Source organism: Poeciliopsis prolifica, unplaced genomic scaffold (genome assembly GCF_027474105.1).
Source record: "Poeciliopsis prolifica strain line A6 unplaced genomic scaffold, Auburn_PproV2 SCAFFOLD091, whole genome shotgun sequence".
NCBI lineage: Eukaryota > Metazoa > Chordata > Actinopteri > Cyprinodontiformes > Poeciliidae > Poeciliopsis > Poeciliopsis prolifica.
The window spans coordinates 181,661-208,038 of NW_026562466.1; the positions used below are offsets into that span (position 1 = coordinate 181,661).

General features: G+C 38.9%; 3 protein-coding genes across 8 annotated transcripts in view; 1 reads left to right on the top strand and 2 right to left on the bottom strand.

Moving 5' to 3' along the window:
- LOC129353447 (methyl-CpG-binding domain protein 5-like) overlaps positions 1-8,645 on the bottom strand; it is a 23,378-nt gene extending 14,733 nt beyond the window's left edge. Inside the window, exons 1-4 of one of the 3 annotated variants that reach the window (XM_055022792.1) lie at positions 8,573-8,612; positions 3,460-3,588; positions 2,493-3,061; positions 604-706 (exon numbers count right to left, since the gene is read on the bottom strand). In XM_055022792.1, coding sequence (XP_054878767.1) covers positions 604-706; positions 2,493-2,605 — 216 coding nt within the window. In that variant the 5' untranslated portion in view covers positions 2,606-3,061; positions 3,460-3,588; positions 8,573-8,612. Of the gene's footprint in view, positions 1-603; positions 707-2,492; positions 3,062-3,459; positions 3,592-8,572 lie in introns of all 3 variants that reach the window. The other 2 variants (XM_055022790.1, XM_055022791.1) reach the window with 2 other exon arrangements.
- On the top strand, positions 7,883-13,968 carry orc4 (origin recognition complex, subunit 4). Of its 2 annotated transcripts, XM_055022797.1 has the most exons (14): positions 7,883-7,952; positions 10,557-10,651; positions 11,107-11,181; positions 11,264-11,340; positions 11,445-11,535; positions 11,607-11,682; positions 11,757-11,842; positions 11,931-12,131; positions 12,493-12,666; positions 12,728-12,814; positions 13,098-13,206; positions 13,286-13,381; positions 13,554-13,621; positions 13,700-13,968. In XM_055022797.1, the coding sequence occupies exons 3-14, from the start codon at positions 11,125-11,127 to the stop codon at positions 13,880-13,882; spliced, it is 1,305 nt and encodes a 434-aa protein (XP_054878772.1). In that variant the 5' UTR covers positions 7,883-7,952; positions 10,557-10,651; positions 11,107-11,124; the 3' UTR covers positions 13,883-13,968. The 2 variants fall into 2 exon arrangements, with proteins under 2 accessions (XP_054878772.1, XP_054878773.1); XM_055022798.1 differs by lacking the exons at positions 7,883-7,952; positions 10,557-10,651; positions 11,107-11,181 and having other exon boundaries at positions 11,260-11,344.
- The window catches only part of acvr2ab (activin A receptor type 2Ab), a 39,760-nt gene continuing 26,694 nt past the window's right edge, over positions 13,313-26,378 (bottom strand). For 2 of the 3 annotated variants that reach the window (XM_055022795.1, XM_055022793.1), the window contains 7 exons: positions 24,280-24,423; positions 24,054-24,197; positions 22,257-22,402; positions 21,913-22,027; positions 21,697-21,835; positions 21,497-21,627; positions 14,683-20,687 (listed from right to left, as the gene is read on the bottom strand). In XM_055022795.1, the coding sequence (XP_054878770.1) occupies positions 20,493-20,687; positions 21,497-21,627; positions 21,697-21,835; positions 21,913-22,027; positions 22,257-22,402; positions 24,054-24,197; positions 24,280-24,423 (1,014 nt within the window). In that variant the 3' untranslated portion in view covers positions 14,683-20,492. Of the gene's footprint in view, positions 13,388-14,682; positions 20,688-21,496; positions 21,628-21,696; positions 21,836-21,912; positions 22,028-22,256; positions 22,403-24,053; positions 24,198-24,279; positions 24,424-26,378 lie in introns of those variants that run through there. The other variant, XM_055022794.1, reaches the window with a different exon arrangement.

The following is a 26,378-nucleotide window of genomic DNA, read 5'->3' on the forward strand; positions in this document are numbered from 1 at the left end:
GATTAACATGAATTTATGGCAGAACAAACAGGACAGAAAGATTAGAAAAGGAGATAGGATATCAGGTTGCAAAGGAAGGACACAGAAAAAAAACACAGGACAAGAAAATAAAGAAAGAAAAAGATTTTGGGAGGAATGAAGGATGGATGGAACACTACAGGAAAGAAGGAAAAAAGAGGAAAGGAAAAAGAAACGATAAGTAACGGGAGGAAAGACAATGAAAAACAGGAGTAAGAACACAAAGGTGAAGGATGGACAAGAAAGGAAGGACATAAGGATGGGAAAGAGTAGAAATAAAGAAAGGAGGACTAAGAAGGAGAAAAAACAGGGAAGTAAAGTTTAGCACGAAAGAGTAAAGACAAGGAGAAGGGAAAGAAGAAATAAAAGGACGGGAAGATAGATAATAGACAGAAAAGCAGAGGAAAAAATTGTGGTAGGAATGGAGGAAAAAAGGAAGGAAAAGAAAAGGAGATGGAGTGAAAAAGCAAGGAGAGAAAGAAGAAACAAGGAATGACAAAGAATCTCTTAGTCTGGAACAAATAAACTAACATTTCATCATATTTTTCTGAAGGATGTCACATGAACCCGGAGCAGCAGCATTACCTTGTGGAGGATGAGCGGGCACTCCAGGCCACATTTACAGGTTCCATCTGTGAGCAGGTAGGTCTTCACCTGATCCAGGCTGGACAGCAGTGAGCCGCTGGGACTGGAAGACAGCAACAGGAGGCGTTAAACTCAACGCTCATAGTAATAGTAGAATGACAATTCACTTTTAAAAAGTGATAAACTTAAAAGCTTTTCAGAACATTTCAGAAGACATGATTGGTCAGAAAGCTAAGCTGCATTTTCTGACCCAGGTTATGATTGTAAAGGAGGTTTCTGCAGCTTTCGCCAACTCAAATGTAAGACTTGTTTTAAACAATTATAAGTACAATTTAAGACATTATTTTGACAGTGATGTACAAAAGAAAATTGCATATTTTATATTGTAGCAGTGCCAAGCTTTTTTGCACAAGGTGCATTTTTTTCCAGGTGACATTGTATGAGTTTGCAACAGAAGAGACCCTGTAGCGAAGAAGGAAAAATAGCTAGTGAGAAAGGGTTTATTAGCAGTTAATTAGCGTTAGGCTCAACTGCCTCAAATCATAAACTTTTGCCTGATCAGAGAACCAACAGGAAATTGGACTTTTGAGGCCAGATTTTCATCTCGTGATCACAGTGAGTTTTGAACTCTGTCTGAACCCATGGAGGTAGAGCCAGTCTGAAGTGGGTTGTCCCATTACGTTATGATGAAGAATGCAGACTTTGCACACTTGATGGTCAGAGCTGATGGAGACTATTATCTGAGCCACCCCTCTGACAGGCACAGAAATGTAACATCATTGGTGCATTGATCTGAAAAGGCTGTGAAATGTGGGATAAAAGGAGTTTTCTTCATGAATGGTTAATTTCTCCTCGACATTTAGCATTTATGCAAACATGTAGGTTGTAATTCTTCTGTATCACTAAGTCGTTCAGCGTCCAATAAGGACAATATGTTGGGGAAATTTAAGACACACTGCAGCTTCAGAGGGGATGTGCGTGACTCAACGCAGGGAGCAGCAGCCTCTAAACGTCGCCGTGTTTGTGTCGGTTTCCTGCAGAGCCGATCAATCATAGCAGCTCTGACCGTGTGTGGACAGTAAACACACCTGCTGGGGGCTTTCTGAATCACACCTCCTACCCTCAGGCTTCCTGTTTACATCACTCCTATAAAGGCCGCCTGCTTTAAGCAGCAGCGCTCATCTAGACTGTAAGATACTTCACTCGGGACGTGCTAGATCCTGATGCTCAAGAATTTGAAACATACAAATGGTAAAAATTATAGTTTTATTTCAAATGCAGGATCTTTTGAAGGTCAAGAGACAATAATAATTTAGAATGAGTTAGGACTAATCCTTATATTAAACACAACACTTCTCAAAAATCAATGGTCCTCTGAATTCTGTAATTGACACAATTTCACCATCTTCAGTATAAATATTGATATTCCAGAGATATTGACTCTGGTCAACTACTCACCTGCAATTATGGATCCTGGTAAAAAAAACAATAGATGATAGACCAATGGTTGGAATGATGAATGGATGACGGGTGGATGACTGAATAGATGGATGACAAACCAAGGGTTGGATTGTTAAACTGTAAACCAATGCTTGAATTCATGAATCCAACCACTTTCACACCAATTGATGGATGGTTGAATACCAGACCAATAGATGGATTAAGGGTTGGATGAAAGATGAATGGTTGGATGAGTGATAGACCAGTGGTTGGATGGATGGTGGGATGCTGTGATTTTAAAGAACTACATTCGGTTTAGCACTGGAACTTCGTTGGTGGAGTTCAACTTCAAACCCTGGAGCTGACCTGAGTGACCAGACTGTTCTTCCATCAGGAAAAAGGACGTCAACAGCATGTGAGATACACCACCTTTCTGGACATGTTCTTACCTCACATACACGACGCCTCCACCGTGCTCCGCCCTGCGCTGCCAGCCAATGGGGACCTGGACAGGGACGGCCTGCCTCTCATCTCCCGCCTCACAGTCCTTTCCGCCATTCATTGCTCCACTGGTTTTACGCTCGACGCCTCAGAGGTGTACGTATCAGACATGAACCAGCGTCATGTTCCGTCTTCCGAAGCCGTGGTGGAGGAGTCGGTGTTGGGAGGGAAGGATTGCTGCCTGGATGTGGGGGTCAAGGGCCGGCTCTCTGGCAGAGCTAAGGGGGAGGTGGGAGGGTAGGGTGAGGCAGGCTCACAGCTGACCCTACCCTCTGAGCTGCATTCTGGCTACAGCGCTGAACGGCGTGATGACATCCATTACTGTATCCTGTCATTCGGAGCCATCCGATTGGCCAGAAGGGAGGGGGCGGGGATCGGGACTGCCGAGTTCTTCCAAAGTAAAGTCCTCTATTTTTAACTTCTCAACACTTGTCCATTTCCCAGGAAAAACACCATCAGAGATATTTTCAGGATTTTGGTTCCCAATCACAGTTGGGTAGTGGTTTCCCCATGACTCCTGAGAGAAGGAGAAGATAAACAGTTAAGAGTCAAAACCTAAAAAACGATCAATCTGAGGTCACCGTGAAAACATAACATTAAAACCAAATCAACGTGTGCCAATTCAGTATTAATTTCCTTGGAGGTTCACATCTGGGTAATTAGAAAAAGAACGATGGATTTGCTGAGGTAGATGAGATCGGTTTCATATGCAAGAATCACAAATCTCCTGAAATTCCAGAAATCTGGACTGATAAATTGGCTGATATAATTATATTTTGCTGATACGCCATCTTGGACATTTTCTAAAACAAAACACAGAGCGTGAACCGATAAGTGGAATTGTTAAGCAAGTAACTGAACTATTGAGAACCGATTCTTTACAAGAGCCGGTTCTCGATTCCCTTCCCTACTCACCTATCAGAGCGACTGATTGGTTTATCTAAGACCTTCAATTAATCACACGTTTTTGTCGCTCGCCAAACGGAGCTGCAAGCAGAGTCTCCTCTCAGCTGGTGGTGTTGCTGACTCATAACAGGCCTTTAGCTGCTGAAACAAACCCAGAGATGTTCCCACAGAGGTGGGGAGGTGAGCATGGGGAAAGGGGCAGCTGTTTATCAGGCAGAACGCTGCAGCAATCATCTCAGGAGACGGCTGTGGAATCGTATAAGTGAAACGGCCACATCATTAAAATCTAATTTCCCAGAGCTCCATGTTTGGCAAAGACAGACGTAACAAAAAGCACATCATTTCTATTGAGAAGAAATTACCTCTCCAACAAGAGCCTGCTGCAGCGTGAGGATGTCTGACAAATGTTTCACTTATCAGCTTTTTTATTGGGTTGCATCAGAAAAGAGAACGGATATAAACCGAAGACATTTTGATTAGAAATTACACAAAGCATCTCGGCAGGTGTTATCTTTACCTCAGGCAAAGCAGCTCTCTAACTGCTTCCATGCAAACGGGAAAAACTCCAGTTATTTCTAAACCTGCAAGATGTCAGATTAAATACTGCGAGGCCTTCAGCAGGACCTGAATGTTCAGGTCCTGCTGAAGAAAACTTCCCAGAGTTCTCTGCAGATTTTAAAACACAAAGATACAAGTTCACTGGGAGTTTACAGCAGAGTGAGGAGGATTAACCTGAAGGAAGGAAAGAAAGAGGAGGTAGGACACAGGGAAGGAAGGAGGGAAGAAAGAAAGAATGGACAGGAGGAGGCAGAAAAAAGAAGGAAAGTAAGATAAGAAAGGAGTGAATGAAAGGAGGTAGGAGGGAAAGGACAAAGGAAAAATGGAGAAGGAAGGAAGGGAACAAGGATGGAATGAGAAAATAAGGAACAAAATAAGGTTAAAAAGAGAAGGAATGAATGAAAAGAGTAGGAAGGAAGGAAATTAGGAATGAAAGAAAAGTGAAGACGAAGGGCGGATTTAAGGAAATTGGGAATAAAATAATAGGAAAAGGAATAAAGTCTGGAACAACAGATCGTTTTCGGAAGACTCCATGTGAAACAGGAAGTGACTTTCTCGCTGCGGCTGGTTTTACCTGCGCTGTCCCCAGCAGAGTGACTCAGGACTAAACCAGCGACAGCAGCAAAGGTTCACACATAATTGAGCTTTTTTCCCCAGATTGTAACATCTGAAGCTTTTCTAAAGGCTTCCTGTGATGCAGGTGGGGAAGCTACTCCTATTTTCACCGAGCATTAACGCTCTGAAACCGCAGCCCGGCTGAAGCTACCTGATGCACACAACATGGACGCAAAGGCAATGAAGGTAGCACTTGAGAGACAAGATGTGTGATTCATCTGCTGCTGGGGCTTTAAAGGCTGCATCAGTGATTTATAATGGAGAGACGTCAGATTTTAAGCTCTGTGATATTACCCACAGGAGGAAGAGAAAGCAAACAACCAAAATGTATCACGATGAAAAACAGGGAAAACAACTGTTTGCATCAAAATGGCCTCACAGGCAGCAAAACGCTGCTAAGAATATCAAAATGAAACGTCAGACGGATGAGCAGCAACGGTTGCCTCATCGTTGCTGTTGTCTTTCCGTCTTGGCACTGGGTTCCCAATCAACTGATTATTAGCCAATTATAAGGTTTCCACTAAGTTTGCAAAGGATTCTCATGATTTACTGACAAATGGAGACATTACTGTGTGAAATTTGTTAAATTTTAGATATTAGATCCATGCATAGAAGGATTTAGTTCTGTTTTGCAATTTCCAACTAGGCGTTTTTAACCATTTGTAGTTATTTAATGAAGAAGCTTACAAATGCACATCATTCGTGACAGTGGATGTGGACAAGTTCAGGGTTTCCCCCCAGTGTATTATAAGCCTGGCAGGCCACCAGGCTTTACTTGTGCCCCCACCAGGCTAAGCTTTTTTTAAAATGTTAGCATTTTTAGAGATTTTATAGTTGATGTTCAGGTTCTAATCTTCCAATCTTTTACAAAACATAATTATTAAGTGACATTTTCAAATTTCAAGTGAACTTTAAACACTTGGTGCTAATTTAAGTAGTTAGTGGAGGCTGAGACCAAAGTGAAACCATGTATATATTTCAGAAACTGAATAAATCAGCTAATGTAAAATTGGTAAACTCTTAATAATTTGATCCCATCAGTTAGTAACAAGGAAAACAAACAAGATGATGCTACTAAATATAAAAGTGGTCCTGAAAAGAAATTGCAAAAATGTCCTTTTTTCTCTGCTCCTCTATTCAAAAAGCAAACTTTTATTTGTATAAAGCTATGCTATTTAGGACCAAAAACAACAAGACTGTCTGAAAAATAAACGTTTTAGGTCAGAAATCAGATCAAATAAGAGAGAAGTTCAGCTAAGTAAGGCAGAGTAACTGGATCTGTGGTCCATTAAAGGCAGCAGTTCATGGAAATATAGAAATAAAATCAAACAGGGAGACTGATCTGATAGGATTTGGGACATCTGACCAGTCAGTGATGCTTTAGAGCATCACTGTGTTCATGTCTAATTAACTAATTATAATAAAGAAGTTTTAGCTCACAGGAAGTCTAAACTGTCCCACCATTCAGCTGCTAACAAGTCCAAGTAAAATAAACAAACAGATAGATAAAATCACCAGACTAAGGCAAACTGATCAATGTACGTTTATTTTGCTTTTCAACCAAAGTAGATGATTTTGTATTATTGAAAAGTTATTTTATCTCTCCTTCTAATTGAAGTGTGTAAAGTTGCATAGTGACCTTTATTCAGACAAGTCAAGTTTTCTACAAAAAATTACATATTTTCACAACAGAATATACTGTTTACAATTTTTTTTCAATATTTAGCCCAAAAATAGTCAATTGTATTGTAAAATGATGTGTTTTTGCAGATAAACCGCACTTGTTTGACTATTTTCAGCACTTTCTGCAAAGACATCCACTTTTGTTTAGCATCTTCATTTTTATGTACTTTAAATTCGAAGAAACTTTAAGATTTTGACTACACACATGATATCAGTATTATCTGGAAGGCATGAGATGATACCATTTGTTTTATGCTGAATACACAGTAAATTAATCAGAAGCTTCACAGAGAGGAAAATACCTTGAATTTAAACAGGTCTTCTCCTGTCAGTGAGTCTGCGACTGCAGATTTTTACTCCCATTAAGCTGCAAAATCCATTCAAATACAGATTTAACTAGCTACATCAAAGTGAGGTTCTGGGGTTTTCTGATGATTTATGCATATCCAGAATACCTTTATAAAAACATGCTGGACTTAACGTCATGCTAACAGTACCTTATTTACATCAAAATGTACAGAATTCCAAAAATCTATAGTTTTTAGTTCAAACACAGAAAAAAAATTTAATTATGGAAATACAGAGATAAAATCTATATTTGTTTGACTTAGTTAAGTCAAATATTGTCTGGAATGCAGGGAAATTGGAAATGAATCAAATTCTTGTTGTCTGAAGAGAATAATCTGTTGCTGCTTTATTTTATATTAAGAATTATTACAATTTAATTAAACAGGATTTAAGAAACAATTGAAAGAAAAATAACATGAATTTTGGAAGAAGTTGACATCTAGTCTTCCTCATCTGCTGGAGGATTCAGCCAATCAGGGCCAAGGAAAATAAATGGTGCTCCTGAATTGGTTGCTTTTCAATGACCAGCCGAAAGCATGTCAGGTGGTATTGCACCTATATTTTCTAATCTGTATTTTCTTGTGAATATTTTAGAAACGCTTTACGTAAAAATCCATAAATAGACTGATATGACGCAAATAATTTGGAGTGACGCTCGTAAATTTTCGAATCCGTAATTACCAACCCATTGACAGATGACTAACCAGTTTATTTCTATTCTACTGTACTTTATTGTAAATCGCTGAGCCCTAAAATATTGACATTTGAAATCATTTCAAATTCTACTTCTCTTATAGTGTGAAATGCATTCAAAATGATGCATGTTTTAAGAGTTAAAACAAGAGCAATTTTACTACAACCCATTAATCACAAAATCTATTTCAAATCATTCTTTCAAGAATTTTAGAAGTTTCAATGCTAATTAAACAATATGTGAATCTTATAATCTTTAAATGAAAGGATCATTTAAAGATTTTTTAAAATTATGCAACACTAAATTGTTATATTTTTTTCAAAAAAGACCAATAAACCTTGTAGGAATACAAATGATCCTTTTCAGGTTAATTAGACAGTAATTACATGATCTTCCAGTTAACAGGAAGATCCTGATGACCTTACAATAACAGAAATGTGTAGATTATATCCAGTATTTATGATCATTTATCCAACCCATGCTGGCTCAGTGACACATTAAATTAAAGGCAACCCTGACAGCTTTAACAGTTGGCTAAATGACAGCAGTTCCCCTAAAATCTGGACCTGACAGACGGTTGGACATCATCAAAACAAGCCTAAAGGTGAGATAATTAGCCTGTTGACCCGGGCTGAACAGCGTAAACCTGCTTTATGGTGCTGCTTTAGCGGCTGTTCGGCCTCGCTGAACCCGGTTCGGTGTCAGAGAGGCGGACTGGGACCAGTCAGAGGGCTCTCTGATGCTCTGGAGCCAACACTGAGCTAGCCGTTAGCCTGATAGCTTGTTGTAAGGAAAATGCACTAGACGGAGAGTCCAGCTCAAGCTAACAACCGTTGGCTTTTTGATCTGCGAACCGGAACCGGGTTCGGGCACGTCCAGCACCCGTAGCCCGGGTTCCGATTTACAAATGTTCGAGGCGGAAATATTTTAGCAAAGCCCCAGTTAGGTTTCGAGCCAAATGGGGGCAAGGAGAGGCCAGGGCCAGGCCGAGTTAGCACGGCTAGCTTAGCCTGTTGGCTAACAGCCGTGCTAACCCGTAGCGTTTGCAGATGAAGAGAGAGACGCTTTTAAGGCTCTGTAACGCTTCTGTCTGCGGCAAAGCAGGCCGAAAACCGACCCTTCTTACCCGGACACCCCGGCGAGTGCATCCCTCCACTGAAAGAGTGACAGAAAGGAGCGACGAGGCGCTTCAGATGAGGAGAAAAATAAGAATAAGAAACCTACCCATTAGTTCTCTGCTGCTGCTCCTACACTGGAATACTGGAGATGATGGAGAGCCGCGCTGCGCATGCGCCGGCACGGGCTGCCAGCAGATGGGAGAGAGGTGATGCACGTTTTACTCCGGAGCGCTGCATGGCATGCAAGAGATGTGTGGGGCTGAAGCTGCAAAGTTAGGGATAAAACAGGTGGAGTGGCTGGGATGAGTCATAGACATGAAAGCCGTAAATAAAACACAATCCACAGTGTTTCATTCCACTCAAAAAGACCAAAATATAGCAGTAGCTGAAATTTAACAGAGAAAACTATTGCAACTTTTGCAAGACAAAGGCTAAAAAGCACAGATATCATGTAAGAATATGAGAAGTTACACAAATCAACACTTTCAAAATCCAGAAATGAACATCAATTTAGGGCCACAAAGGCAAAATTATTATTATAATTTTCAAGACAAATTATTTTAAATAATAACTGAACCTTTCATAATAATCAATATTTGACAACACAATTTAAAAAAAATACAGAAACATTTAATTAAATGCAACATTTTGTAAACATTCCTAAACATAAAAGAAAACCTGAAACCTGAGAGAATCCAAATTTAGACATACTAGAAAACACAAGTCAGAAAATGTTTGATTTGAGCAAAAGAAAAACATTTGGACTAACAAATGCATTCTAAAGGATCTCTAATCTGACAAAACACCAAGAACACAAACAAAAAAATCAACAGCACATTTATTTAAACAGAATAAAAGAGAATCTTCCCCCAAAATATTGCGGCCTGGAAAAAATAACAAAATTACCCAAAGCTTTCCAAAGCAAAAAAAAATAAAAAATTCCCCAGAATGAGTAATTAATGATTCAATTTATTTCACAAAAGGCTTTTATTATCCTGAATTTTAGTGTTGCTCATGATCTGCAGCTAAATTGTAAACAAGAGTCCAGAATAAATGTCCAAATCTAAAAAACTGACACTGAACCCAGACACTCAAACAGGATCAATAAAACCCATGAAAGCTTGAAAATTAGGCCTTTGGCTGTGAAGAGGCTGCAGCTCTGAAGGTCAAACCTGAGGAAATCATAAACGAGTTCGGCCGCGGTTTTAAAAAAGCTCTTCATGTGTTTATATAAGGGCAGACAGGAAGCTAAGTATGTCAGTAGAAGGTCGTATTTTACCATAATGTGACAGAATAAACAGGCGCTCAGTGAAGCAGGCGATTTCTGAGATATCTACTAGTTTATTCTGCTTATTTCATCCATCAACTTAAAGCCACAGTATAACCAGAGATTTATCTTCACTGAGGAGGAGGGAAAATCTGAGCCAGTTTTATCAAAGTCAAAGGAATGTCAGATTCATTCATTTTAATAAAAACAATAACTTATATATATAATGTGAATTTTATCTAAGATACTGAACAAAAAAGAAAACACAATTTCCATGTTGTGCATAGATTCAATAGTGAAAAGAGAATTGTACTAAAATACAATTTTCATTATATCTTAAAAACAATTCATTTTTACTTTCCCAAAATTTCATTGTGGTAAAATAACCATCACAATTTTTTCACTGCTAATATTACTTTTACTTTTAATTTAGCTGTGAATCATCTCCATACAGCATGTATTTTTTTCATGTTTCATCCTTTATTTCTTAGTGATGTACAGAATACATAAAAATATTAAAATAACAAATTTTATTATTAAGCTGTGAAATATAAATATAATATATTCAAATGGTTTTTTTTATGAAAAAAGACGGACTATAAATGTAAACAAACACGCCTGCGTTATAATTTTATTCGCCCCCAGAGGGCGACATTTAGACATCTATGTTTCTAAACTTCAACTTCCACTCTGTATTATTACTATTCTTAATTCCAAAGAAAAATTATTTTGGGTGTGAGTTTATGTCAAGCCTGTTTGTTGTATCTTCTTTTTAAATTTTGTATTTTATTTTGTTTCGCTTTCCGGACGCTGCTTGCTTCAGCCAATCAAAAGTGAGCTGCAATCATAAGCAGGAAGTGGTCATCACTGATGCATTCCCGCGAACATAGAGAAGTATTTCCACCATAAAACCTTCAGGTAAGAGACTTCTCCTGTCCGGCTACTGACTGTACCGATTCTTATATTATTTAACAATTTATTAAACATATAATCAAAGGTTCATTATCTCAGAATTCCGCAGCTGCGGGCTGATTTTTATCGAGGGAGAATGGAATGAACGTTACACCAAACTCCTGGTTTTAATTCAGCAGTTTTAGGAATTTTATTGTTTCTGACAGTTTATAAGTGGCCTCAATTTTTTGTTGTACAATAGTTTTTAAAATTGATGCGCTCTTTACAATTCGGCTGACAAAACACTCTGCTAGGTCATCTGTAGATTAATTACGTATAAACACGTAATTAATAATAAAAATGTAATAAATCTTTAAGGGATTTATTCATTGCCGACTTTTTTGCTTTCAATGATTTAGCAACATAAATACATATTTGTTGATTTAAAGTGTAAAATGCGCACATTCTAATGTGTTTTACAGGTTTTTTTTCACATCATCATGAGTAAAAGAAAAGCAAAAGATGCTCATCTTCCTATTGGAGAATGCATCAGTCAGGTTTGAAATGAAGAACTTTTTCCCTTACTTTGTTCATGTTGATTACCTCATAAATTTGTAGTGAACTACGTTTTATTTTCAGGTTCATCAGATTTTAAGGAAGAGGTTTTGCCATCAGCAGCTTCCTGATAAACTAGAGGGAGTGGAGGCTCAACACAAGTAGGTGAATTTATCCCTGGTTTTGGAGATTAGCTCACAAAAGTGTCCCAGTAAAACAAAATTTACAATATAAAAAGTAAGTAATGTTGAATGTTTACCTGCAGACACTTGGCAGAGCTGCTGAAGCGAACGGCGGTCCACGGGGAGAGCAACTCTGTGCTAATCGTCGGCCCTAGAGGATCGGGGAAAAACATGGTGAGACTCCATTGGGTTTGTGTTGGAAAATCGTCGTATCCCGAGGCTAGAAGGTGTTTCTGTGTCTACAGCTGCTGAGGAGCGTCCTGAGGGAACTGTCACAGGAAACAGAGGTGCAGAAAAACCTCCTGCAGGTTCACCTCAACGGTAAGCTCCACCTGCTTCACAAGATGATGTCCAACAGAGCGGTTTTCATGCATTCTTTCATCTGTTTTTTTCAGGCCTCCTGCAGACGGATGACAGAATAGCTCTGAAAGAAATAACAAGGCAGCTCCAGCTGGAAAACGTTGTTGGCGACAGAGTGTTTGTGAGTAACAACAACTTTGCAAGAAGTTTTTGCAGAGAAAACATTTTGCAGTTTTCTGTTTCAAAACCAAATTTCTGTCTGACTTCAGGGAAGTTTTGCAGAGAACTTGACTTTCCTGCTGGATGCGTTGAAGAAAGGCGATCGCAGCAGCAGCCGTCCGGTGCTGTTCGTCCTGGACGAGTTTGATCTGTTCGCCAACCACAAGAATCAGACTCTGCTGTACAACCTGTTTGATGTTTCCCAGTCTGCCCAGGCGCCTGTGGCTATCGTCGGCCTCACCTGCAGGCTGGTGGGTCATGCATACATGCATTACTCAGGTTAAAGGTCACACCTTCTCTAGCGCTTTTGACAAGACATATTTCTACATTCATTTTATTCACTTATTTTGAAATGTCTAGAATTTGTCAAATGTGACAAAGCCTGTCACAATAACAATAAATTGTCATTTTCAGGTAATTTTCATGATGGCATAATAATGTAAATGCCTTCTCAGACAAACTTTAACTATTTACAGAATATGCCATGCTGCAGATCGAAGACATTTTAAATGTTCAAAATAAAGCAATAAATCAAACGGAAAGATAAGACCTCACACAACCAAAACCATAAACAAAATGGATTATAATAACTCTCTGGGTTCTTTGTTCCAGGATGTGTTGGAGCTGTTGGAGAAGCGGGTGAAGTCCCGGTTTTCCCACCGTCAGATCCACCTGCTGAGCAAGCTGACGTTCCCTCAGTACCTGGAGCGGGTCCGAAATCAGCTCAGCCTGCCAGACGACTTCCCGGATGGAAAGTTCGCTCAGGAGTGGAACGCTGCCCTGACGGTGAGTCAGTAAGCCTTGAAACGGAAACAGGATTTCTTGATCTTGACTTCATCTCCTGCAGACGCTCTGTGAGGACAAATCGGCTGAAGAGGTTCTGCAGAGACATTTCAACTCCAGCACGGATTTCCGCTCCCTGCACACATTGCTGGTGAGATAAATAAAGCAGCACATTACTGTAAAAATCTTTCAAGTGTGGATACAACCATAAAATGTTTGTATTTGTCGTCTTCATTGATAGCGTTAGCTTCTGCTAATGTTACTTAGTGGTTTCTCAATAGTATTATTAAATTTCCCTGGTCATGGTTTTAAATTTTTCAGTGGATTTTTTATTTATTTATTTATTTTTTTGTTAAAAAAACCCAGCCCTGGGTTTCATCCACATGTGAAACATTTTTCTGCTGCACCAAAAGAAGAAAACTTATTCCTTTCAGATGCTGTGTTTGAGTCGCGTCTCGGTGGCCAGGCCGTCCATCACGCCTGCGGATCTCCTGGACGCCAGTCGCTTGTGTCTCGCCGACGGCAACGCAAACATGCTCCACGGTAAAGCAGTTCACCTGAGTCCCGTTCGGAGTTTCACACCAGAATTAAACCTGACACTTTCTTTCTCTCTTTCTGGCAGGTTTGTCGATCTTGGAGCTGTGTCTGATTATTGCCATGAAGCACCTCAACGACGTCTATGAAGGAGAGCCGTTCAATCTGCAGATGGTTCACAATGGTACGCCTGGAGATGTGAATGCAGAAATAAACAATTATTGATTATTGTAGATGCAATATTTTTCAGCTAAATAGAAACACAAATTTCTAATTTCTGAATGCCAAAACCTAAAGTTCACCTTCTGAAGTGACCCCGAGAAAAGCAGTTCATAACTTTCCCTCCTTGCATTTAGAGTTTAAGAAGTTCCTGCAGAGAAAGTCCAACTCCATGTATAACTTTGAGCAGCCGGTCATCATGAAAGTAAGTTTCATTCTGATTTAGCAACCAAGCTTCCCAGGTGGATCTCGTTGTCAGTTATGTCTTTCCCCCCCACCGCAGGCCTTCGAGCATCTGCAGCAGCTGGAGCTGATCCAACCTGTTGATGGCGCCTCGGCTAAAACCCAGAAGGAGTTTCAGTTGATGAGGCTGATGCTGGACCACGGTCAGATCATGGAAGCGCTGCAGAAGTACCCTCAGTGTCCCACGGATGTGAAGCAGTGGGCCACTTCGGCGTTCGCATAGGCTCTAGACGTTCGTTAAAATAAACCCAACATTTAGTTTAAATATTCACAATAAATTATATAAGAAAATAAATGCTACTTTCATCATATCTGTTGTTTTTTTGTTTTTTAACTGATTCTCAGATCTGAATTTGGCTTTGAAGGTCCTCTCTGCTACCATCTAGTGGCGTTTATGGGCAACCATTTACTGCAAGAGTGTAGAACAAATCTGCAAACATTGACCTCCAAATAAATCCACCTGTGTGATCAACTAAATTACAAAGAGATCCAATATTTCTGTTGTGATTCTGTTGTCAAATATAATTTATTACATGAAAAAAACTGCTTAAATATTTAAAACTTTAGCTGATTATTTTAATAGAGTTAAGGGCCAGTGCAGAAGGTGGAGACTCCTGATTTATACCAAGGAAAACAACGGTGAGAAAGTTCTGTGGAGGGAAGATCTCTGCTCTGTAGAGTTTTCTACATTTCTAACCTAGTAGGTAAAGTTAATAAATATGGTGGCAGCAGAATCATGCTGTGATTAATGGAAATATTTTGAAATGTTTCAGTGTGAGATTATGCAGCAGGAATAAAGGTTTTATTTGAAGGATTTTCACCAAAAAAAAGGAGAATTACTCTTTAAAAGATAATTGTGTTTCCTGAATTGTGTTGTAACTTTAGGTTTAATAATTATCAAAACATGCAAGAAAATCAACTAATTGTCACAGAAAAAGTAAATTTGTGTGATAATTCCTCCTGAAACATAACTTCAGCTTTTAAACAAATAAATCTGAGACACAATAAAGACGAGAGTGAGCGTTCACAATCTAAAAACACATTTATTTACATCACGTGGATCACTTCAGCTGATAAAAACCATGTTAACGTCGGCGGAGAGCCACAGCGCTGATCAGAGATCAGTTGTCTTCTCTCTGATGTTTCCAGGGTTTGTATGCTGCTCTAATACTTTTCTCTCCTTCTCAACAATCCAGATAGCTTTCTATCTTCACATTATTTTTGAAACATGAAATTTACAGTCACAGTTAAAAAAAATAACAAAAATTAATTTGCTCATTGGTTTGAGCTTCAGAAACCCTCTGTCGCCATCGTTAGAGACAGTACCAGCAGATCTCAGATCAGCGCTGCCACTTCGGAGTCTGGAGAAATGTGGGGTGAAAAACAGCTGTAGTGTTTGTGTTTCTCTAGTCACCGAGGTTCAATGTTTCCTCTAAAATCCTTTCCAACAGTTGGGGGAAAACAGGAGATCAATGCAGAATGAAACCGAGCTCCTACACAGCTTACGTCTCAAAATTCAGTATTATTTTACCAAATAAGCATAAAAGTTAAGGTGGTATCATTGTGATAAGATATTTAACTTGTTTTGTTTAACTTAATTTCATTTTCTCACTTCAAAATAAGAACTAAAGCTGCTTTATCATTCAAGCCAACATTTTAGAGTTTGGTGTTCATCTTAAGATAATTAAATTTCTGTCTTGCTTTAAAACTTGAGCTTGTTTTGTCTGACTTCAAAATAAGACATACCGGTAATTTTATTTTGTTTGCCGTTTTAATCATAGTAACAAACATTTTCAACTTTAAAATGTAAAATTGTTTTGCATTGTTGTGTCATTTTAATATCTTAAGATCTCCAGCTGTTTAATTCAAGATTTAATTCTTTCATATCAAATAAATTTTATTTTATTCTATTTTATTATCTTTATATGGAGTCCTTTATTACCATTCCTTTTCTTTTTAATTATTTCAAAGTAAATATTTGAAAAAATAAGCTTGTCTTGTAATAATAGCTTAATTATTCCATCATGTCAGCACATTAAAAACATTTTCTTATTGGTTTCACTTTCTTGAGATGACAGGAGCTTACATTAATTACTGCAGCTCTTATTAAGACTTATGCTATTGAATTATTTTGAGATATTCAGATTGCCAGCTTTATTATTTCCAATTATTTCCTTATCTTAAAAGATGTGTTTTATATCAAAACAATGAGCAATTGTTTTTGTTTTTTTTGGTAACAGTTCAATTATTGTATTATGGATACAGTTTGGTCTTGTGCTTATTTTTATGCCATTTTTTAAACTTATGTTATAAGATGTTTAATTTTCTTATGTCCAGACGATAAGACGTGAATATTGGTACTTAATTATTTTACTGTGCTGAGAATATAATGAGTTAGTTTGCTAACTTCAACCCAGCATCATGACAGAAATACCAGAAAATAGGAGAAAAATGCTTTTTCCACACCGAATTGTTTTACTGTGTAGGAACCCTGGAAATACTCATGGTAGATGATTGTAATTTCACATTAGGAAGTATTGCAATGGCTCTTTAAGAACAAAAGTTAGGGTAACTAAACAGCTTCCCTGAGGAACGCCTCAGGTTTGATGTTGATGATTTTCTTTTCATTCGAGTGCTTCACAAACTTGAGCTATTTTTAAAGAATTTTTTTCTTTTTTTATCATAGTAACGGGCGACTTTCACACACAAAGTGAATGTAGAGGAAACACTGAAGTTCAACACGCACTTAGAAAGATTCAGCTCAGAGTATATAGTCAAGAACGGGTATTTATGTCTGTACAGATCCTAGGCTGCCTAAAATAGTGGGGCTTGGGGGGCGGGGCAACAAGACACAAATGTTTCACGGGAAGTTTATACGCAGAGCAAAGTGAGGTGCTGGGCTGGAGAAGGTCACTGTGGAAAACTGTAAAAGCCTGCATGCTCAGAAACCCATTCATACACCTTCATGTGGCAGATTTAACCAAACCTGAGGGGAGACAACGGTTGGCAAAATGGCAAACAAGTTTTTCTTTTGAGGGGCATTGGTGAACAGAAACTGGATTTGTTGTTAATAAACTGAATTGTTTGGTGCATAAATGAATACCCAAACGTGTTGCTTTTACCATTTTCTACAGGACAGGGCACAATCACACGACACCAGCCGAATGCGAGGCCCTCTACAGTTACACAGGGCCGGGCTCAATCCATCAAAGTACACACTTTATATATATATTTATATTTATATATATATATATATATATTTATATAGAATCCAGGAGTCTGTAGAACATTCATTTTCGGTCGTTTGTCCATAGAGTGAATAGAAAGAAGCATGTTACAGTTTATTTCTACTGTCTTTTTGAATTAATGAAAATATTTCCTGAATTAGAACCCGCCCACAACCCCGTAATAACGACGACAAACAACCGCAAAACGTGCCAACTCCGTATGACTTTATCTGGAGTCGCACCTGAGCTCTGATCCCCGAAACCTCAGGCCAGAAAAAAAAAAAAAATCAAAAAAATAAATACGACATATCAATATGCAAGGTCACGGATTTAAAAAAAAAAAAAAAAACTAAAATGCTACAAGGTATTTGTGTGTGTGTATTGAAAGCCACTCCTGCAGCAGATCCTACAGAGGTGTAGGGCAAAGTTTGCGGCACTGGTTGCATATAAACTCACTAGAACTTAGAAAAGCATAGTACTGAATCCCTGAATGGTGTTTATCGGCTGGGGTCGGTTTCCTGATCGCAGTTGAAGTTGATCTTTTATTACAGCTGTTAAATATCCAAATGGGCTCAAACACTGCTTGAATTTTTCCATTTGAGGACCCAAATACCGGGATTTTCTGAGTTAAATGTGTGGAAATGAGGAAACTTCTTTCCAACTTCAACAGAAGCTTACAATCCTCGTTTTGATTTCTTCCTGATTTTGGTTCGTTTGCCACTCTTCTACCCCAAAATTAATCCCTGCGAGTGAGGTAGTGCTTATTGAAGGGCTGCTGGAGGTTTCGTTTTCTCGTCCCTGACCTTTGAGAAGAGCTGCGTTGGAAACGGCAGCAGCAGCAGAAAGGAAGCAACAGACGCTGTTCTCGTGCTACAGAGTGGAAATAATATGATGGCTTTGTCTTCCTTCAGGTTTGCTGTGTTGTTGTTGCAAGAAAACCGTGCGCAGGTTTATCTCAAGCTCTCGTTTCTGGAGTTTTACTGAATTTAAAGCGGAAGTTTGCATAAACTCATAAGGATAATGTCATTAATTTTGGGCTTTTGAGTTACGGATCTTAGTGAGGATGTAAATACATCTATGTTCAAGGAAAAGTTGCTCAGCCGAATCTACGAATTTACATAAATAAGAAGTGTCATTTAGAATGACACTTAGCGATATTGTTTTGTATCGTTGCTCAGGTCGGGTTGCTCATGGCTGCTTTGTGTTACTGTTGCACTGACTTGCTTGGCATTTGCACAGAAATTGAACTTAAACTCTTAATTTTATGTACTTTACGTTTTCAAAGGGCTGCCGTTTTATTACACTCCATTTGTTGTTTTTTTGATCAAAAGCTTAACGGTAATTATTCACAAAGAGCGATCGTCGTTATGCAAACTGCATTTAGGGGGCAGATTTTCCATGTTCCTAAAAGGGAAAAAATGACACTTTCCCTGTCGCTCCTCATAATAAAAATGATATAAAAATCTGATTTCTTTATTGCGTTTCTTTAATTTTGTAAATGCATTCATATTATAACAGAAGGTAAACTTAAAGCACCATCGTATAACAGAAGAGTCACGTGGTGCGTTATTCCTTCCAGGACGCACTACAGGAAAAATAAACATTTAATCATGAATACTAATTATGTATACACTTAGTCATTTTGATAATACGCTAATGTAAACACCTAGAGCCTGTTTTGCCTTCATTGTAAGCCTTATATAAGGCTTTTACTTTTTTGCGGCTCCAAACAGATTTGTTTTTCGTTTTTTTGGGTCCAATATGGCTCTTTCAACATGTTGGGTTGCCGACCTCTGTTCTAGAACAACAAATACAGCTACTTTATTTGTTAAATTAAAGTTTTGCAGTTTATGTAATTGTTATGCAAGTAAAATCATTTTTTTGACCCAGATTTTGATACCGGTGTCCAATATGTGGCCCAGGGGCAATTTGTTGCCCTTGAAATGATTTTGCTGCCCAAATGGTAGCAATTTGGCCAAGAATATAAAAAACCCCATGAAGGCCCCAATTCATGTTTTGGATCTTTAATTATATTAAAATTTCACACACAAAAAAAGCCCAACTAAATTTAACTAACTGTTATCATTTCATTAATTTTGGAGTTTGAATTTGCCATTTAAAAGTTTGGTGTGTTTATATATTTTTGAATAAATAACTAGTAATTAGTTAAGGGTTAAATAATCCTTAAGATGTGTAATTGCACGACACTTTGCACTATCTGAAAAGTTGTTGCGCTTTACAGCCAATATTGAGTTATTACGGTAATTTCACCCCCATGTAGCAGGAAGTGAAATTAATCTGATGAAACAATCTTTTAATAGACGGCAAATTGGGAAAATAACTGCTGGATTTTAAAGTTAGTTCCAGTTGTTATGGATAAATGGACAAATATATTTACTCAGGACTTTGTACAATTAAAATATGGAAAAATATCCAGGTGGAGATTTAAAATGTAAGACTCAGAGAGTTAAAAGCCCAAAGTTAGTGGCATTTATACCCGTGTTATGTGGAAAACTGGTGTCTATAACTGCATTTATTGATGTGTTTGGGTTTTTTCCTTCTCCTCTGGAAGAAGTTTCCTCATGTTTCACTCTGTTTTAGTCAAACTGCGTCCCGTGAAACCGCCCCAAAGCTTGAGGAGACTGCAGGTATGCCGGCACCAGTGATCAACGTCCCTCAAAAACGTCTTGTACATCCGTTTGGCCTGACATCGACGAGAGTAACTAATACAGACAGGTAAGAAATGGCACCAGGATGGAGGAGGAAGTGGGGGGAGGGGCTCCACTGGCTGCGTCTACAAGGTTCCCAGAAGTTGGGAACCTTGCAGGTCTGAAGGGAAAAGCGGAGTTTTGAATGAGAGAAACTAAATTGAGTAGCAAAGATTCCTGAGGTGTATCAAAAAGAGAGTAACCAAACAACCGGATCAGAAGCAAGCTGGCGAATACTGAGCGGCTCGTTTGAAAGAAGAATAAAAACAACAAATATCCAGTTCTCAACTCTACTTATTGATTTAGCAACAAGTTGAAACCAAAGGGAGCAGGAAGGGTGAAACTGTGAGCGTCTGAACTGAGGTATAGCTGGAGGCGTATGGTTTGGAAATGGACCCTCCTCCCCCGTGAAGATGATTACCAGGTGGTCTGGCTCCGTGATTCACTATGTACAGCAGCATTACACTATAAACATTCAGAAGCCATTGCTTTGTTGGCAGAACGATCGTCGTTTCAGAAGAACAGCTTCTTGTTTTTTTTTTCTTCTTCTGGTTTTTAACACTAAAATGCGCTGAGAGTTCAGTGAGGTTTCTGCGAGTTCGTCTCGCGTGTGGATAGAAAAACAATACATGATCAAACCAGCGGGTTTATAATCGTTTTTTTGTTTTGTTTTTTTTTCCCCTTCAAGCGCCATCGTCCCGCTTGGTGGAAGGAGAAAAAAGAAACGGAAAATCCTCAGGCACACGTATCAAAATGAGGTGGATCTCGACTCGATGCGGTGAGGAACCAAAGAAGAAGACAAACGTAAAAAAAATTAAAAAGCAAAAGAGGAGGGGGAGGACAGGAAGTCGACCAACCAGGGTCGGACGTTTGCTCCCCCTCTGGGTCGACTAGCCGATCATAAGCTGGACTCCTTGGGCGGGAGGTCAACGTTCGTCACCATGGTGACCACAGTGACGATCTCCTCGGGGCCGATGACGGGCGCCTGGCGCTGCATCTGGCTGATGCGCTCCTCCACGCAGCCTGCGGACAGGCGCGCCTCGGCCTCGTGGTCCCAGCAGTCCTCGATGGTTTCACACAGCATGGACAGGCCCTGGAGGCGGCAGGGGTTAAAGGTCACAGCTACACCTTCAGGGTTCATAATATAACAGATATTCACCTTCCTAAAATAAAGACTCTTTCCCCCTAAATCCTCTTTTGGCAAAAAATTACTTTGGCCATTATTTTAGGAAGTTGACGAGATGATACAAGATGATATTACACATTTCCTTCCACTAAACTTTCTAGGAACGTATATATTTCACTGAATTTATTTATCTGACATAATGTAACATCATAAAACAATTTAACATGATTCAGTGTAATAAAACATCCTGAAGTTATCCTTGTTTCATCTTTTCATACAACACTTTTTTCTTTCCACTAAACTTCCTAGTTATTTAAATGTTAAACTATAATATAACACAATACATATATGATGTAATATGACATAGCAAAACATAAAACAATAAATACCGTAACAATATAAAATATATATTATAATTTAATAAACATCAAGGCTAGCATTATTTACACCATACTTCTTCCTTCCACTAAACTTTCTGGGTATTTAAATATTCCATTAAATTAATTTTTTTATTTAATACAACATAACATATTTTATATAATGTAGCAGAATAAAACAAAATATAACAATTTAATGTACCATTGATATAATGTAATGATATGACATGAAAGACCCCAAGGCTGATTTTATCTCGCATTTCTTCCTTTCACTAAACTTACTGTTTAGTGGAAGGAAGATTCTTAATTTTATTGAATTTATGTTTTTTTTTTAACCTGGACTATTACTAAAATGACAATAAATTGACAAATGAATGGCTGACGGCGTCAGGAGCTCACCGTGTGTTTCTGCCAGCAGTCTCGCAGGCAGGGCCGCAGCTTCTTGTGGACGACCACTTCCTGCATGTCCTCCAGAGACGGGTGCTGGCCCACCTCCTCCTCGAACGGCAGCATGTACTCATCCACAGGGCCTGCAGACACAAACAAGTCAAGCCCAGCTCCTCTGCCGGAAGCAGAGGAGGCGTCTACATCACCCTGACCGTCTGCGGCTGTGCACCGAGACGCCAGCTCCCACAGGACCAGGCCGAAGGCGTACATGTCGATGCGCAGGAAGGAGTCGCGCTGGAAGTTGATGGCGCCTTCCAGGACTTCAGGAGCCATGTAGCGTCGGGTTCCAACCTGCAGGAGAGAAGAGAATGATCAGAGGAGTCCAGATTTAGCGGGAGAGATGAAACCGCAGGAGGAGTTTGTGTCACCTGTCCGTGTGTGTCTCCTGCCGATTTTCCAGCCTCAAACTTCAGAGCCAGGCCAAAGTCAGCAACGCAAGCTGTCAGGTTGTTCTTCAGCAGAACATTCTTACTCTTAATATCCCTGAAGAGGAAAAAGCAAAACGAAACAATATAAAATAGAGTAGTCCTGTCATGATGACAGTTTTTTCTAAACGATAAATTGACCCAGAAGTTATTACGATAAATGATAATGTTGTTGTGAGACCATGAAACATAATAGTGATGGCATAATAACATAAGATAAATAAATCATGCAGTTGTAAATTGCTGAACTTGTTTTAATTGATTTATTTCTTATTGCGACAGGGTACCTGTGAGCGATGGACGGCTTGTGTCCGTCTTTGTGTCCAGGGATGTCTTCGTGCAGGTAGGCCAGGCCGCGGGCCGCCGACTGGGCTATATGGCACAGCTCATTCCAGGACACGACGTTGGCCTTCAGGTAGTCAGTCAGGGAGCCCTGCTCACACACAGAGAGGCTCAGGTCACTAAATCACCTCGGCTCAGGAGACAGAGGTCAGTTTTAGCTAAACAACAGCCTGAAATCAGATTCTGCCTTCCAGTGTTTGATAAAAATCATAGCTCAAAATATTGAAAAAACATTTTTTTTGCAGTTACAACCTTTCTAGATGCATTTTCTTTAACTCTTGTAAAAAAAAAATTTAATTAAAAAATACAATATAAAACAAGCAAATCACAAAAGAAAATAATAAAAAATAAAAGATTAACATGATGCTATTATTTATACTGCTATCTAAATTTAGATTTTATTATCTAGTAAAATACTAGATAAGTGCAATCTGTTCTGATGACACTGTGTTGATTTATTGAGAAGGAAGATATTAATCAATGCTGTTAACTCATAAATGAATGCAGATTGTGCATTACCTTGGTAATACATGAGAGAATCTTTAGGTTCATATAAAACAAACTAAATCTGTGGCATAATAGGAGCAAAAATACAAGAACATTTTTTTAATTCAAGACTGGTGTAGTTATAGGTAGTGACCACTAGAGGGCAGATGGCGCCTTCAAATGAACTGATAAACTCAGTTTTCCTATAAAAAAACAAAATTCACCCGCATTTTATGTTCTTTCTTCTGATGTGTGTGACTTTTTCACCCTGAAATTACCAGTCAGTCATTTTCTCTTTGAATCCCATCTTCAATATTCACATTTTGATTACATGACAAGACTGAAACTCAGGGAGTTTTGCAGGAAATTTAAAGCAAGCCTCTGCATGCAGACTTCACCACACAAAGCTACTCGGATGCATCGAATATCAAGGCATAAATCAAGCGTGAAGACGCCACTGAACTGTGCAACTACTTCTTCAGAGGAGAGCCTCTCAAGAAATTCTGCAGCTTTGCTGGAGCTCTGCCACCACTTCTAGGATAAATTGGACATTTTTCAAACATCTTGATGCAAAAAAGCTTCCGCAGAGCCAGCAGATCCCCTTTAGAAGCTGCAGGAAGAACAGAGTCAATTACAAACCTTTAACTTTCTCCAGCTGAACAGAAACAAAACTGAGCTTATGATGTTTAGACCTAAAGAGGAATGATTTGGAGTCAACACACAGATTCAGTTATTTCAGCTGGAAACTCGAGATCAGGCCTGGAATTTGTCCTGAACCTTCAGTCACATAAAGACGGTTACAAAGATAGTCTTCTATCTCCTGAAGAACATTTACAAGATTAAAGCAAGATCTAGAGAATCTCATTCATGCGTTTATCTTGAGTCGGATTGCTTGCTGCTGGCGTTCTGATTAAAACCAGGAAGATAGAGCACATCAACCAGTTCAACACTCCTTCCACTGAGAGAACAGACTTTAAAATACTGTTTTAGTTTATAAATCCCTGAATGACTTAAAGATCTGCTGCATAAAGGTCTGCACTGCACCCCCAGAACCAAACATGGAGAAGCAGCATTCAGCAACAAACTGTTGAAAATCTAAGTTCCTTTAAATCTAGACTAAAAATCCACCTGTTCAGAGCTGCTTTTGAATCATTATAAAAAATAATTCTGGTTTACTGTGGTGTGTTTTATGATTTTGTATTTGTAAGATGTGCTATTCAAATGAACTTGATTGATTGATAGATGGATTGCTGAACCTTGTCGTGGTAGGCGGTGATGAGCCACAGCTCCAGGTCCAGGTTGTTGTTCCTCTTCTCCACGCCGATGAACTGCAGCACGTTGTCGTGCTTCATGCCACACACGCTGTAGATCTCGTACTCGTTCTGCCAGGAGAGTTTGTCCTGCACCCGAAAAAGAAGACTCAGTCGTTACCTTCACCGCTCTGCTGCTAACCCAGCCCAGGTTCAGGTGAGGAGTACCTACCTGGATGGGGAAGATCTTCACCGCCACGTATTCGTTTAGCAGCTGGGCCTTCCAGACGCAGCCGAAGCGCCCCCTGGCTTTCATCTCGATGAGCTGCAGCGGCTTCTGACCCAGGATCGGGGAGGGAGGCGAAGGTCCTGGATCCTGTGGAGAAGCAGAAGGAAGAGAGAAGGTGACAACATGCCTTCTGGTGGTTTCACCCAGAGTTTTTATTGCTTTATTTCATGTTTCTGCTGTTCGGACTTGTGGGAGTTCGGTTTGGAGTTCAGGGAAGTTGTTTTTGGCTGAGGGCAGGCTGCACAGCCAGCAGGGTTGGGATCTATTTATTTCAAATTAAGTCAAACCCCAGAGGGCGACCTGAGCTTGAATCCGAGATAGGAAACCTGCCAGTTGGAAGCCGATGAGCCGGAGAGAAAAAACACAGAGAAAAGCTTAAAAATCCACTGATTATTCTTTACTTTGTGTCTTTTTGTTTTTTGATTTCTCTAAAAACCAATCAAGAGCTTTACAGATGCAGAGGCTCCTGCAGTCCTCTGTTTGCAGCTGCTTCAGGCTTATTTGTTCAGATAATTTTCTGTAATGCTTTAGCTTCAAAACTACTGGTAAAAAAAATCTAAAAATCTATATCTAATCTAACTTATCTATTCTACAAAATGACCTTTAGTTGTTTTGTTGCAGAAAATGTCCATATTTTATCTTGAGAAAGCGAGATCTTGGATTGTTTTGTTGTAACAATGATCTGAATTCAAGTAAATCATGATGAGAAAACAAGACCTCCAGTTCATTTTGTTGAGATATTAGTTGTTTTTTTTTTAACTTCCAATTAGCTTTTGCCATGATGGAGATTTTTTTAATTGTTTGGTTTTATTATCTCAAGATAAATTAGACTTCTGGTTATTTCTGTCATGGTAGTGATTTTATTATATCTCAAAATAAAACCCTGAGCAGTGGTTTTACTATCTCAAGATAAGACCTAAAATTTATTTTTTAAATTAGTTTTCTCTCCAACTCATTAACTCTGAGTAACAGGGTCATTAACAGCATTAATGCTGTATTTATGCTTTTCCATATTTGCATTTTAAAATAATCCTTGTGATCTGGAAGCATCTTGCATGTTTTTCAGGAATGAGATGTTTTAACGAAGCTGTGATGTTTTTCCAGCCCTATAATCAGTCCTGAAAGTAGTTTTCCAGACCTCCGCCTGACCTCCACTGTTCCAGCTGACTGACATTTAATTACATTACAAACAGAGGAAACGGCTGCATGAAAACAATTCATTATCTACAGCAGCCAACTTCTGCTACATGTGCGTCACAAACTTTAATTTCTCAAAGCTACAGGGCCAAAGAAGGTCCCAGATATGCTCTGAACATCATTCTTTCAAGCACAAATGATTTCAAACACATCCTCATCACTGAGTAACAACCTTTGGGTTTGTTCCTGGTGAAAGTTTCATTTTAGGTTCTTGGTGAGGTCTGACAACACATTATTGGTTGTTAAATCTTAGATTAGTGCCTTTTCTAGAACTAAATGTTACAATATTTATGTGAAAGAAACCAATACTCAGGTTTGAGAAAGTAATTCTCAGCTGAGGCTGACATTCAGCTCAGCTATGATAGCTCTGTCATAATTGGTAAAAATTACATTAGAGTACTCATGACTGCTATTGTGGATATTTGGAAAAAACAGAAAGCAGTGGGCTTTAATTATACGCTACAAGAGCGTGGGAAAAGAATGAAATGTGAAAGTCAAACCTTCCCAAGCTATGCTGGATATTTAGTAAATATTATAACATATAAAATAATTCTAACTCAGCAAGTTATATCAATAACTCCTAGAGGGCAGCTGCAGTTGATTCATAAACTCCAGGAAAGTGTGTTTGATTTTATGTCAAACTGTTTGCAATAAGGACTTTTAGATTTTAAACATCTGAAAATCACACTGTTAAAAGTCTTGAACTCTAAAAAGTTTACCTGACACTACAATGTCAGTATTTTATGTTTAATAAAAGATAGGAAGAAGCATGATTTGCAGAGATGGTCACAAGTCAAATATCAAATCTGTGTGGACAAAATCAGTTCAATTGAGTCAATCTCTGT